A 14,422-nucleotide genomic window follows, 5' to 3' on the forward strand; every position below is an offset into this window, starting at 1 on the left:
GAGACTTAACTGCAAAGACACCACTAAATGACGTAGAAGTTCTCCTGGTGAAGCCTAACATTTTGTTTGCTATCTTAATGGTATTCTCAATATGGTCCGTAGACATCAGGGCTCAAACGTCCTTGACCTCACTTACTTTAGAAAGCATACAATCAGCCAATCAGAGCTCGATTTGGCACAAAATATCCATAAAGTCGAAAGATTATTATGAACTCTAAAATATTTCTCAGTGAAATTTTTGTCTTTTGTATTAAGCATACTTTTCTTAATTTTCCTTACAACTATACTTTTTGTTTTATATTACATTTTCATGTTTCCTTTAACATTGCTGAAATGCCACATGACTGATCGCGGTAATACCATGTACCTAAGAACGGGGTTAGGAAATACCATTGAATTTCATAGTTACATGTCTTCTGGGCCAAAAATGCAAGAACCGCTGTTCGCTGTTGAAACTTGTCCAACAGAATATGTTTACATAGTTAAAATTGTCTTGCTTCTCATAAATGCCGTTTTCCGTTCACGTCCATGCCTTTTATGGGATGTGCTAATACCGAGATCAATATATTGCTGTGAAAATATTAAGTTATTATGATAGTTTGCGAGATGTACTCTTGCTGTTTATTAAGAATATGACAACTGTATCTAAACTCATAGCCACATCCCATGCGGGCATATACAGGTGTTTAGCATGCACAGATTTCTATTTAATGGCATAGATATAGCTTGTCCGTTTGTATCGTTGCTACTAATATATGTATGCTAGTTAAATGCAACATTTATTCCTGAAATATACATATATATACCATTAACATTTGTTGGAAATATGATATGAAGAAATTATTGGGAAAACTGCGTCTGGGTTTACAGGTGCGTTTAAACCTTATACACTGGGAGGCCAGTTTGGGTCAACTTACTAAAAATAAATTAATAAAAAAAAAGATACAATTGAGCTAATTTAACTGAGAAAACCTATTCATATGACCAGATTAGCTGAGTCATGAAAAAGATATAACTCTGGCAATTTGTTGACTTGCTTAGTCGGATAACTCACAGCAGTCTTTCATGACTCGGCTGATCTGGTCAAATGACTTTTCTGAGTTGACTTCGTTTACGTTTTGAGTCAGTTGACCTAAATTTGTTTTCAATGTATAGTCTATGGCACACGTCTTACATGATACTTTGTAATTAGGAAATCAGTGTGGCATTGATACTCTACGGTTAGCTCTAAACCTATGTAGGTTTTAGATTCGGGTGCCCATCTGGGAAATTGTCCTCCTTTTCATTTTAAGTGCCATTAACAATTACTAATTATGGTTTTTGTGTCATATCGGCATTATTACAGCCATATCGTGGAGGAATTTTTTCCAAAACGTGTATTGGGACACACTAAGTTAGCAGCCTTAGTTCTCTCCGGTGACGACGGGTCTCCTGATTGGTGGATAGAGAAAGAAATAAAAAGTATGACGTAAAAAGGTATGCGCACCTTATTGGTGGAAAATCTGTCGTCTAATACCATTGTTAGACAACACAAACGATCACACGAGCGTCGGCGACGGCTTATTGCCAATACGGCCCCTCGAAGAGTGAGAATGTTGGAATGTACAAAAATCACTGCCTAAAGCCAGACTTGAACCCATACCCAGTCACTGAAAGGCCATCACCTTACATAACCACTAGGCCACCGCCCTATCCCAAAACTATAGACGCACAGCTGTTACAATTCAATAATTGCGAAAAAGGAAATGTTCACACATATCTTAATACATTTTATTTCTATAACATTCAAAGTAAATAACAATATAGTGAACAGAAATATTTTAAAAAAAGAAAGAGAATGTTTTAGCACTCGCGGATGAAGCACTCTTCGTTTTGTCACTCCCATTCCATTCACAAGTAATTTGACCTTTTTAGCTTATGGCTGCTTTTCTTGTAATTTTTACCAAAGTCGCCATGGTCGTCATGCTTTTCCAGCAGACCTTCACCGCGAGTAGCGCATGTGCCTTGGACACACCAATACCTGTCCTTCATCTTCCCCAAATTCAACCAATCAGCTATTTCAGATGTTGAAAGTGCACCTAAAAACAAAAAAAAAAACACAAAATGTAAATTCCGTTCATTCCCTGCAACAAGGTCACAAAACAGTGACCCAAAATCTTAGTTGTCGTCTGTCTGTTAGCTAAAATGCAGAAATCCCAGAGTTAAACAAAAGACTTGGCAAGTGTCCAGCAGACCTACAACCGGAATTCGATTACAAGTTACATGTTGATGCTTTACCATGAACCTCCTGTCATCTCTTATGTATACCATCCCTCCCTCGTTCCCTCGCTCAGTCAGCTATGACATTGGCTCTTGCCACCCCGACCCAACCCAACCCCAACCTTTACTACCCCAAACCAGTCGGCCTGTGACTGATGAGCTAGTCCCAGGCTACAATCCATCTCTTGGTGTCAGTCATAGAGATTGTCAAGTACAAGGGTGTTGGTATTTTCAAGGCACTACGGTTTACTTTTTCACCTATGCACCAGACGGCCGTATAAGTGAAAAATTCTTGACTATAACTTAAAACACCGAGTATATTTTTTACTTTCTTTTTTATATTTACCTTCGACGTCTTGCTTATTCGCCATGACAATCAGTGGAATGCCTTTAAGTTCTTCGGCTTTACACATGCGCATCAGTTCCACGCGTGCGACTGGCAGACGTTCTTTATCTGAGCTGTCCACAACAAAGAGTATCCCTGAAAATGAGCAACAATGGCCTCTTGAGAAAAAACTAACATTTAAACTGCACTTGTGATTTTTTTTTTTTTTTTTTTTTGGTAGAAAAATCGCAATACCAATATAAAAGACCCGGCATGGACTAATCTTTGTTTAGACAAACTGATTAAATAACTTTATACGGTAAATTTATTTGAGGAGTATCCATATGGAACAACCGTTTGTACAGCTTATCAACACACCATGTGATCCTTTGAAGTACATGTTCCATAGCCGCCTGAGTTTCTCCTGACCGCCGACGTCCCAGACGGTAAACGTGACGTTTTTACACACCGTCACTGTCTCCACGTTAAAACCCACTGTAGGTAACGTCTGGACGTCATCCTGGTCGAGCTTGATTTTTGTATAATATCGTTGTCTTGCCTGCGAAATAAAATTAGAGTGAGTATTTAATTGCAGTCCCAACATATTGTACTGATTGTCGTAAGAATTGAATGCGTGAGTGCTTGGAGTTTAACGTCGTACTTAACACAATTTTTCAATCATACGAAAGAGTCCTTAGAGTGTGCCTCCCTCGTTGCAGGACGTATTTCCACCGCTCTTTTATCTATTCCTGCCGAAGGCGCTTAAACGGCCCCCTCCCGTGCCATTATACTGATACGGGCCACCACCCCCTTCATGCTGAACGCCAAGCGAGGAATTTACAACTCCCTCTTTTTTTAAGGTCTTAGGTGTGACCCGACCCAGGATTGACCCTGGCTCTAGCGCCTCCCGAAGAGGATGCTCTACCAACTGTGCTATCGGGGCCTTTGTTGTAGGGAACTACTGTTAAAAGATTTAATCATATTATTTAAAGCCAACCAAAACTAAAAACTGACAGCTTGTGTTATTTGCAAAAAAAAATCAGCTTAATTAGTGTCTAATAGATTAACCTTTATTTTTAAGCAATTTAGAGTAAAAAATATACTCTGCCAATTTTCATTACGAAGTATGAAAAGTTGCGGAGATTAAAACTTAAATCAAAGTTTATTTTCCTGTGTGATCATATAAAACCACCACAGCGGACACGATTGAATGTTCCAGGGTGTTCCCTTTTCTACAATACCTACGCCAATTGTCTAAACTTTTTCTCATTTAAAAAGACTGTTTTCCTGTATCCAAAACTAATTTGACATATATGAACTGTTTTGGGGTTGATCAAAATTTCATTCACAAACTATCACTCTAGCAAACGACCCATGCTCAGAAACGGTCTCACAACGTATTCAGATAAGATAATATAAGATACAGTATGAGGGAAACGTGTAAAAATGATCAAAAAATACGTATGATTATGTTTGCAAACTTCTCACCAGCAGAGTCCAATCCGACCATAAGCAGTCTAGCCGATGATAAGTGAATCTCCAAGATCTTTTCCTGAAGTTTGGACACAATCTTCCCCATTTCATAAGTCCAGCTGTTGTTATAATACAGATGTTACACATAAAGGATAGAACACGTATATAGTGAAACCTAATGGTGGCTGGTCAGTTTTATATTCTTGATCACGTGATCGGATTATCTCGCGAAAATAGAATGTGGTCTTAACCAGAAGATTTGTTTTAAAGATTTCGCCACACTGGCTCAAGCTCAAACAATCAACAGACTGACCACCCACGCGCTCGAAATTTTCAATGAGAAGTTGGTGGAGGTTGGGGGGGGGGGGGGGGGGGGTGGGGCTATGCAGCGGTCATAAGGTATAATATCCAACTCATTGCAGTTTAAATGACTCTTTCCTGGTACCTTAAACCTGATTACGTTACCAGCAAATGTGAACGCAATCAGACTGCAATTTACAGCTAATTTTCAGATTTTGTGCTAAACATTTGTGGTTAATGTTTGTAGGAATAGGTTTGGGATGAGATGACAAGACGACACTTTAGTTATGCCCTTTTCTTCCTTACTTACTATATATATATATATATATACACACAGTGGAGTTTCTTTGACGTCTGACGTCAGATATAGCCTAACTAGGAAGTGCTATATCTGACGTCAGACGTCAAAGAAACTCCACTGTATATATATATATATATATGCATCATATAAACTATTATGCATCATTAACTTACTGGGGTTTACTGTATGGTTTTGGCTCACTTCCTAGTTAGGCTATATCTGACGTCAGACGTCAAAGAAACACCACTGTGTGTATATATATATATATATATATATATACAGTGGAGTTTCTTTGACGTCTGACGTCAGATATAGCCTAACTAGGAAGTGAGCCAAAACCATACATCAAGTAAAGAAATGAACACACATATCACGTGGGTTTCTAATGGTTTCATGTCTTTATGGATGCATATATTCAAGCACCCTCCCTTGCCGACCATGTTTTCATAGTTATAACTATTCAGCAGAGAGTTGCAACAAATCCAAAGTAGTGCAACTTTTTGTTCAAAATGTACTTTAGAACGATGCAGCAAGTGTTTTAATTCATTTTATTTGAATTTTTTTCTTATATTATTGTTTTGTAGGAAGCTAGAGAGTAAGAAAGTCAAATTGCTCTGTCTCCCAAAAGATAACAAAGCAGGTGTTCAACGTGTATAATCGTGTTGTTTATCACTAGTAGAGTTTTTGTTTGTACGGCCCCTCAAATGAAGGTGTTATTTGATTTGCCACACAGCAAGACGTCAACCGCTATCATCACAGTTACCTATGGGATCAAACACCAGGCCTAATCCACCCATGTAAAAGCAGACTTGTTTATTTCTATTTACGCCTTATCTTATATAAACAAACACCATCTAAGACAACCTGTCCAGTAAGGTGAAATCAGCAATTTTCCCACGGTTTAGCGCAAAACCAAAAAATACAGCACTTCTTTTCTTATCTCACACATTTTCTATCATAAGGGTGATACATGACACCAAGGGTTTGTATTAATTCTAGTCGGATCTAAGTTTTCATCTTGTAGGATCCATAAACGTTGCAGAATAAATATTTGTCCCATACATTGAAAAACCTTAATAATTCATAAATTTATTCAACGCTACCATTTCGATAATCACAATGTGTTAAGTTATAAGAATAAGAACTTTATTGTAGCGGTACCTGTTCAGTGTGTGTATTAGAGATATTTGAGCACACTACCAAGCCTAGAGAGAACTTCAGATATTAATGTAGCAGTAATATCGGATTTTCTTTCAACTAGCTTCTTTAATTGTTTCATTCTTTGCTTCTTTCTTGTCTATATATAAAGCATTTTTTAATTTATTGTGATCCAATATTCAGCAACATTTTTGTAAGCTTGCTTTCGCAAATAATCATGTACAGACCTAATTTTAATTAAGTTCAGTAATTAAAGGGTATCCACTTCATTTTAGAAAGTGTAATCAAGATGTAATATTGATCATAGTGGATCGTTTTTCCAACTCCTGCTGGGCGAAGCCTTCTCCACTGGCGCACAAAATCTTTTTATTGAATTCTTTATTGGTCAAATAAGCGCTAGGTGCTAATCAGTAAAATCATGTGACGGTTGCACGCCAGACTGCCTGTTGATTGTCAGATTACCGTCCGTGAGGTCGGGTAAGTCTGTCTAACATGCAGGTAGGCATGTGTTAAACCCCCTATGGTAAAGCCCCACACCTTAGTCTCAGTTCTCACATCGTGGAGCGGACAACCACCACATCTTGTGTCTCTCAAGGCACAAAGTCACTCACCAACCACAAATTATCCTACTGTGAAACTGATTCTGTACTGAAATGACAATTAACGTTAACCGACTACTTAGCACCACTAGTTACCTTTTAATCCTCTTTTATCCCAATTTCGAAGTCAAACGGGCTTGGAAGTCATTAAAGACTAATTTATCTAAACGTGATTTTAATGCTGAATATCATCAATACGACAAGTAAGAAAATATTTTTTTAATTATCTTGAAAATTAGAATAGATAAAGCATCCAGAAAAGTTTATATGGTCTGGTTTGGTTCTTGATTTTATCAAAATATAAAATTCCACATGTGCACCCTTTCAGCTTTAACGTGTAAATTGTTGAGTCAGTTTACAGGATATCAGCAAAGTGTACAAGTAAAGCGTCGTAGCCATATTAATAAATAAATGAATGGGAATATAGTATTGTTAACCAAGACTTTAACATTCCGAGATGATAGGATCCCGGAGGATTACAATGTGTAGAATGTCTAGCCTATATGACTTTAGGCTTTGATGCTGCATGCTCAGTATGTTTAGAGTTTTCATCTGCTTTTTAATCTGTGTCAAAACATAATCTAAGGGATATAGATACTCCAGTGCATCGATGTTAGTATGGGTGTAACAAAGAACTATCGTGTTGAAAGAGCTATTGTCTTTCTGGGTCGAATCAGACCTGGTCATTCAAAAAAAAAACAATACTTAAATAAGGATTAGAAGTGATACACTTCATTCATAAAATACAAGTATCCCTTCTAAAAACAGTGAATATCCATGTGCTCGGGATCGAATTATCCCCTGCCCGCATTTCCCGCTGCGTTCTACTTTAATGAGTATTACTTTGTCGTCTGCCAATTTGGTCACGTGATCTCTCAATGTGATACCCGCGGAGTCTGTAGGCCTGTAGGTCTGTATATCGGCAATTGTCGAAATTAAATAGTCGAATATTGCATGTCTGTGTCTTTTATACAGAAGTAGATGCTGCGTGTAGACGTGTGATTACTTGTAAATTATTGATATCAACATGGGAAAACTTCTGTCCAAACTGCAAGATGTCTTCGGTCAGATCGAGATGGTGCCATCTAAATTGCTGATGGTTGGCCTAGAGTCTGCAGGTAAAGGATTTGTCACTGTGCACCAGTAACATTGATGTACATTATTTTGTTTAAAATCATTCTAAAAACTGATCATTTTTACAACGGCGGTCAGTTTTATGGGTGGATGAGTCCATGTTTTGTCCATGAAATTTATGTTGGGAATTGACCACAGCCAAAAAAGTCATTAAAACAATTAATCCTTTTTAAAATGAAATGGCGAAGCCAGGTGACACAGTAGATTGAGGGAAAGTAGCAAAATATCCTCTATCGCCTTCAGGCTGTATTCGGTGTTACACAGTCGCTATAGTGTATTTGAAGAAGGGTAACTACAGAAGGGAAATTTCTTTCATCGATTCCTTTATGTGGCTTCGCTGCAGTATAAGTTTGCCTTTGTTCATGCGTGTGTATGTTTAGTTATTTATCTGATCGGTGTTTTACGCCGTACTCAGGAATATTTATCTTATACAATAGCTGTCAACATCATGGTGGGCGGAAAATGGAGCCGAGTCGAGGAAACCCACGACCATCCGCAGGCTGCTGAATGACAACCCCATATATGTAATATACATGTATATTTATCATATACGGGTATCTATGGCAGTTACCGAACTGATACAGAGGCATCCTTTATTTTTCCATATTGAATTTTTCGTATATTCGTTTCGTATATTCAGAAAAACACATTTAATGGTCTTTTTTTCAGCACACAAAGAACGACAAGCCTGTTTCCTACAGCCCGAGGGCAAATTATGTAGCTTTCAATTCCAACACTGCCCAAACTTAAAATTATCTTGTTCTACACATTAAGGATAATTAACACCGTGACATCGCGGCATTTATTAGAGCTCTATGAAAATGTCATAGACCTTCTTCGTGAAAATCCTTAACTTTGTCCACTAGGCAACTTAAATATAAGGTCGCACAGATAACTATTTATATGTTGATCAATTCCATACACTCGGTGATCTGATTTCGTTTCAATCAGGGTAGAATAAATTTGTCACATGAAGCCGAAATTTAGGCCTACCGTTTTCATGAACCCGGCGTCTTTCATCCTCCCATCTTCTGAGTGTAAACAGCAAAAATAGCAAATATATTCAGCGCTCACACACTCACGATAGTCGTCATTAGTTTCATCATTAATTTCTATCAATGCGCCATAATCAATCTTCAGCCACACACGATCAGTGGCTATACAGCCGCACGAGGATAACATTTTCAATAAAAAACAGACTTTACATCTGTTGTAGAGCCAAACTTTTCAGTCCAGTCATCAGCATAGTCTAAGCTCTTGAATGTCCACAATATTGATTTAATTTAAATAATTCGCAACTGAAAGTAATAAAATAGAAATTTAAAGAACATAATAATATTGCAGCTGAAAGAATGGTGCTCATTTACAGATGAAGTACATCTTGGTGCAGGGACTCTAGTTGTAGCAAGACGGTCAACTGGCTGATGAAAACCCGTGTGCGTTTTGACCACTTATTACTCCAAAATTAAGGTATATGATAAAAAGATTATTCTAAAAGTGCGTATTCGGCGATGTTGTATCAGCTCTCATTGTCTGAGGTCGTCCAGTCGCATCAGCTTCGCTCTTCGAGCTTGACTGATGCCGTGACAGCCCGACCTCAGACAACTCTAGCTGAGACATCATCACGGATGACATACGTTATGATAATCTCTATATATTATATAGACATTTATACATGTAAACATGTGTATTTTACGCATGCATTGGCGAGAGGTAACACCGAAAATGTGGTTTCATCTTATTTACAAAATTAAAGACATCATTTCTTTTTAAGAAAAAAATCTCATTTTACTCTTTTAACGAACAGGTAAAAGTACAATTCTGTACAAAATCAAGCTCGATGAGGATGACGTCCAGACGTTACCTACAGTGGGTTTTAACGTGGAGACAGTAACGGTGTGTAAAAACGTCACGTTCACCGTCTGGGACGTCGGCGGCCAGGAGAAACTGAGAAGGTTATGGGATATGTTCTTTAAAGGATCACATGGTAGATATGTTTTGTTTTCTGAATTTGAGACACATATTTAACATATACTGTTCATAAATTTCTCCTACTGTTTGTTCAAAATTCCAGTGCCATTCGACTATTATATAATTAACAGTCGTTTTCCAGACTGAATATATAAGTTATTTACACAGGATAGGACACGTGATATACTTCTTAGTCCGGACCACTGTACATACTAAATGTATCCAGTTTACAAGCACTGACAAGTAGAATATACTGCTCTCGTAAAAGATTGAAACCAGATGTCTTTTACAAACCAGATTTAAAACACTTCCTCACGGAAATGTTAGGGATATTTGGTCCAGCGCTTACTTTCGTCTATATTTCCCAGCTAATCTCGCTTCGCCTTCGTTAATATATGGGACATAGCCTATCACAGTCTGTTATTCCATTGGTGCATGTCATGAAGCACTGAAACACGTCATTTGCACAATTCGAAAAAAATTATGAGATATTTCAGTTCGTTATTTCTAGAAAATACGATTATTTAAATGTGAATGAAAAGGGAATGCAAGTAGACTGTTTACGAAGTGTCAGGATTACATTATAACACACCAATAGCATGCAGGCTTTTTCACGACATCAAAGTGACTCTTGGAGTGAATTTCGAAATGTACATTCAGACGTGCCAGTCAACTTCCATATACACTGGTCACGTGAGTATATCAACCAGTTAAGCAGATTACAAGTCTTAACATTACAAAGTATAACGTTCGTGACAAATTCTTTTCACACAGGTATACTGTTTGTGGTGGACAGCTCTGATCGGGAACGAATGGCTTCTGCTAGAAAGGAGCTGACGGGCATGTGTGGTGAGGAAGAATTAAGAGGGATACCTTTGATCGTGATAGCCAACAAACAGGATATTACAGGTACAGCCTGTCCTTGTACGATCTGATTAAGCATATTTTCGTGTTCTGTGGACAAAGTGGGACACAGCCCGCCTTAAATTATCGTTCCACTCAGTGTTGTTTTGGCTGTTTTCTGTAGTATGTCTGTTTCTGTATAGCTGCTCAATTCGTTCCTGTTTCTGCATAGTTGCTTAGTACGTCACTGTTTCTGTATAGTTGCTCAGTACGTCACCGTTTCTGTATACTTACTCAGTACGTCACTGTTTTTGTATAGTTGCTCAGTACGTCACTGTTTCTGTATAGTTGCTCAGTTTCTGTATAGTTGCTCAGTACGTCACTGTTTCTGTATAGTTACTCAGTACGTCACTGTGTCTGTATACTTGCTCAGTATGTCACTGTTTCTGTATAGTTGCTCAGTACGTCACTGTTTCTGTATAGCTTCTCGATTCGTTACTGTTTCTGTATAGTTGCTCAATACGTTACTGTTTCTGTATAGTTGCTTAATAGGTCACTATTTCTGTATAGTTTCTCATTACGTCACTGTTTCTGTATAGTTGCTTAATACGTAACTGTTTCTGTATAGCTGCTCGATACATCACTGTTTCTGTATAGTTGCGCTCGTAAAGCGAAGGTGGAGTTCATAAGCACTGCGGCCTAACAGTAGAGAATGGCGTGTTTTTGAACTACTTGTAATAAACCCTATTGTTTAGGCGGGAAATATTCACCATTCCTGAAGGGAATTAAACACACGAAGTGTGATCATGAAGTGGCGCATTTGAAACTGATAATCTCCCAGTCACCTTTGACTGCACCACACTGCATGCTGACTGACTGTGTACAGAGTCAGTCATGCATGTACAAAGCTACGGCTCAATCTCGAGGCTCGTCGTGCCCAAGAAATAAAAAAAAAAACCATTGAAACTCCCTCGATAGCCACTTCGATTAAGTGAAACGTACATCAGGGACCAGTTTCACAAAGCGACGTACGACATTTTAATATCGTACATTTGTCGCACGATATTTTATACGTCACTATTACCGTACCATTGTTCTCTGTGTGCGATTATCGTACATTCATGAGATCTTTGTGAAACTGGTGTCGGTTTCATGAAGCATACTTAGTGTTAAGTAGCCCTTAGCCAAGTGCACTTGAAATCTCTACAACATACGTTGTCATGGTAGTTAAGGGCTTCTAATTGAGCTTCAAGAAACCGGCCCTTGGGGTCAGAACAGAACCTTGTGTCTTGCACATATGTTCCATTTAAGCAGCATGCACGACACCTAGGCAATAGCACTGACACCGGTTTTCAATTAGGAAACATCCTATTTAAAAGAGAAGTAATGTTAAAACTGAACAGTTTAACACATTTATGGATATGGATGTTATTCTGGTGAATTTCCAGAGGTATGCGTCCTGCTGCAAGTAAAGAATCGATATACTAAAGGCCTACCATGTTTTCACCGCGAACAATGAGGATCAGTTCTTTGCAGCGTGTGTGTTTTGATAGTGTTAGCCTATTTTCCTATAGTTTGTTTACAATGTCATCGAATTGTATTCGATGTATTTTTATTGCTGCTTTCTGCCTGACCAATCTTATTTGTGTTGTGCATTTTGCAGACGCCATGTCAACATCCGAAGTTGCTGATTTCCTAAATCTGGGCACCATCAAGGATAGATATTGGAGCGTCCGAGGAACTTGCGCAGCTCGAGGTGATGGACTTCTGGAAGCCATGGCAACAATGGCGGCATGCGTCAAGAATCACCAGAAGAACAACAGCAAATGGAAAAAATCGAAATACATTTAACTACTGTTGGATTTCCATTGATGGAGGTTTCTACCTCACAGAATAAGTGCTAAATATATTATGCTAAAATTGCAATGTATTGAGATAAATACTATCTTTACACAGTTTTCAATCACAAACCATAAAGTTTTTGTAAATAATGATCATGAAAATTGCACTATGTCTCATACCAAATGCTGTTAGTCTCTTTCAATAAAATATCTCGTCTTTATTGCGTGTTATTGTGTTTAATTTATTTATTTTTTGTTAATATTTTAATAATGTTATCTTGTAAAAAGAAAATTTGTAATTTTAAATTCCCGTTAACTGATGGCATTTTAACCCTATACAAACTGGCTTGATTTGCAGCGAAAACCCTTGGGCATACATGCCCGTATTGGCATTAGCGCCCTCTATCATGTTATTGCGGCTCTTCTGTACATAAATACTCTTTCAAAGGAACAAATTTAAGGTCACTGTTTTATTTGTTCGTACTTGATGATTTTTTCTAGAGCTTGAATAATTTTCACGGTGAGAGATATCAAGGCAGCTCCGGCTGTTTAACAAAGTAGTATTCTGCAGCCATGGTGTTCAAATGGAAAGAGAGCAGTGTCTAACCTCTCCCACCGAACCCGCACCTCGTGTGCCAGTTGTTGGGCACCTTCCCACCGAACCTGCACCTCGTGTGCTAGCTGTCGGGTGCCTTCTCACCGAACCCGCACCCAGTGTGCCAGTTGTTGGGCACCTTCCACCGAACCCGCACCTCTTGTGCCAGCTGTCGGGTGCCTTCTCACCGAATCCGCAACTCATGTGGCCGCTGTCGGGCACCTTCCCACTGAACCCGCACCTAGTGTGCCAGCTGACGGGCACTGTCCCTCTGAACTCGCACCTCGTGTGAAAGCTGTCGCGCACCTTTCCACTGAGTCTGCACCTCGTGTGCCAGCTGTTGGGCACCTTCCCACCGAACTCACATCTCGTGTGTTAGCTGTCGGGCACCTTTCCACCGAACCTGCACCTCGTGTGCCAGCTGTCGGGCACCTTTCCTCTGAACCCACAGCTAGTGTGTCAGCTGTCGGGCACCTTCCCACTGAACCCTCACCTCATGTGCCAGCTGTCGCGCACCTTCCCACTGCACAAATTCCCTCGCCTTCTGTAAAACTAGAAATGAGTTTACAAGATCACTTTATTATGTTTGTATACATGTAAACAGTAAAGGAAATAATGGAGAGCGCCGATAAATGAAGCCGTGCGGCTCTAGGAGTGCTTACAATATAAATGGCCTACCCCATTGGCATTTATCATTCATTTATTATATATTATACACTAGGACAGCACCCGTGAGTCTTGCGGGGTGGGGTAGGGGTGTTGTGGGGCTGTTGTGGACCTATGCAGTATGTTATGCAATTCTATCTATGTGTCATTTAAATGCAATGGTTCCACAGATAATTATATACTGGGTATACCTTATTACCCCTGGCTTTAGAAGCACTTAATTTGGTGCTAATGGCGTTCTAGTGGCACGTTATGGGAGAGCACATTTGAGTAGAATGACAGACAATGCACTCAATAGATAAGGACTTCACACCTAGCAACAGTAATCCCACTTATATGCGACAGAGTCTTCGTTGAACACAGGTGATAACACCAAAACACTCAACATCGCAAAACCAAACTTGTGTGTCATTACCTTGAATTCTGGGAATGACATTGCCTATCATTAAGAAACTGCACACAACGGTATAGATGAAAAGAAGCGTATTTAACTTGCCCTTTCCGTGAAAGAATTTCCTCTTAATTTACATCCAGTCATTCAATCAGCTGTCATTTTTTTTCTCTTTTTTTACTTGCATCAGTAGTAAGTTGTTTAGTTTTATTGTTGTAAACTGTTTTGTAGTATCTACACTTTAGATGTGAACAAAACTATATGTACACACATATGCGTTTGCATCACGAGATAAACAAATGTAGACAAAACATTACACATTTACTGTTTGAGTGTAGGCTTCTATGATTTTGCTGAAGCATAGAAAGTCAGGCGCTCGCCTAAAATTGAAACGTCAAGGCGTTGAAAAACCCTCTCATCCCCCCACCCCCACCCCCACCCCTGACATATGTTATGTAAGTTCATGTACATCACCTAACACGTCCTGTTAATAATGAGAAAATCAAAACATCCACTGTACAATTTGAACTGCACGTGCACTCGAAAGGGCAGTGCGGACATTGCAT

General features: G+C 39.0%; 2 protein-coding genes across 2 annotated transcripts; one reads left to right on the forward strand and one right to left on the reverse strand.

Annotated features, from left to right (window-relative positions):
* Positions 1 to 1,890: 1,890 nt before the first annotated feature.
* On the reverse strand, positions 1,891 to 4,163 carry LOC135467057 (ADP-ribosylation factor 1-like). The gene is given in 5 exon segments (XM_064744818.1): positions 1,891 to 2,078; positions 2,606 to 2,740; positions 2,963 to 3,122; positions 3,124 to 3,143; positions 4,073 to 4,163. Coding segments are annotated over 5 exon segments (594 nt in total).
* Positions 4,164 to 7,442: 3,279 nt separating this feature from the next.
* On the forward strand, positions 7,443 to 12,214 carry LOC135467058 (uncharacterized). The gene is made up of 4 exons (XM_064744819.1): positions 7,443 to 7,533; positions 9,357 to 9,536; positions 10,295 to 10,429; positions 12,027 to 12,214. The coding sequence occupies exons 1-4, from the start codon at positions 7,443 to 7,445 to the stop codon at positions 12,212 to 12,214; spliced, it is 594 nt and encodes a 197-aa protein (XP_064600889.1).
* Positions 12,215 to 14,422: the final 2,208 nt, after the last annotated feature.

Source organism: Liolophura sinensis, chromosome 6 (assembly GCF_032854445.1).
Source record: "Liolophura sinensis isolate JHLJ2023 chromosome 6, CUHK_Ljap_v2, whole genome shotgun sequence".
In the NCBI taxonomy this organism is placed as follows: domain Eukaryota; kingdom Metazoa; phylum Mollusca; class Polyplacophora; order Chitonida; family Chitonidae; genus Liolophura; species Liolophura sinensis.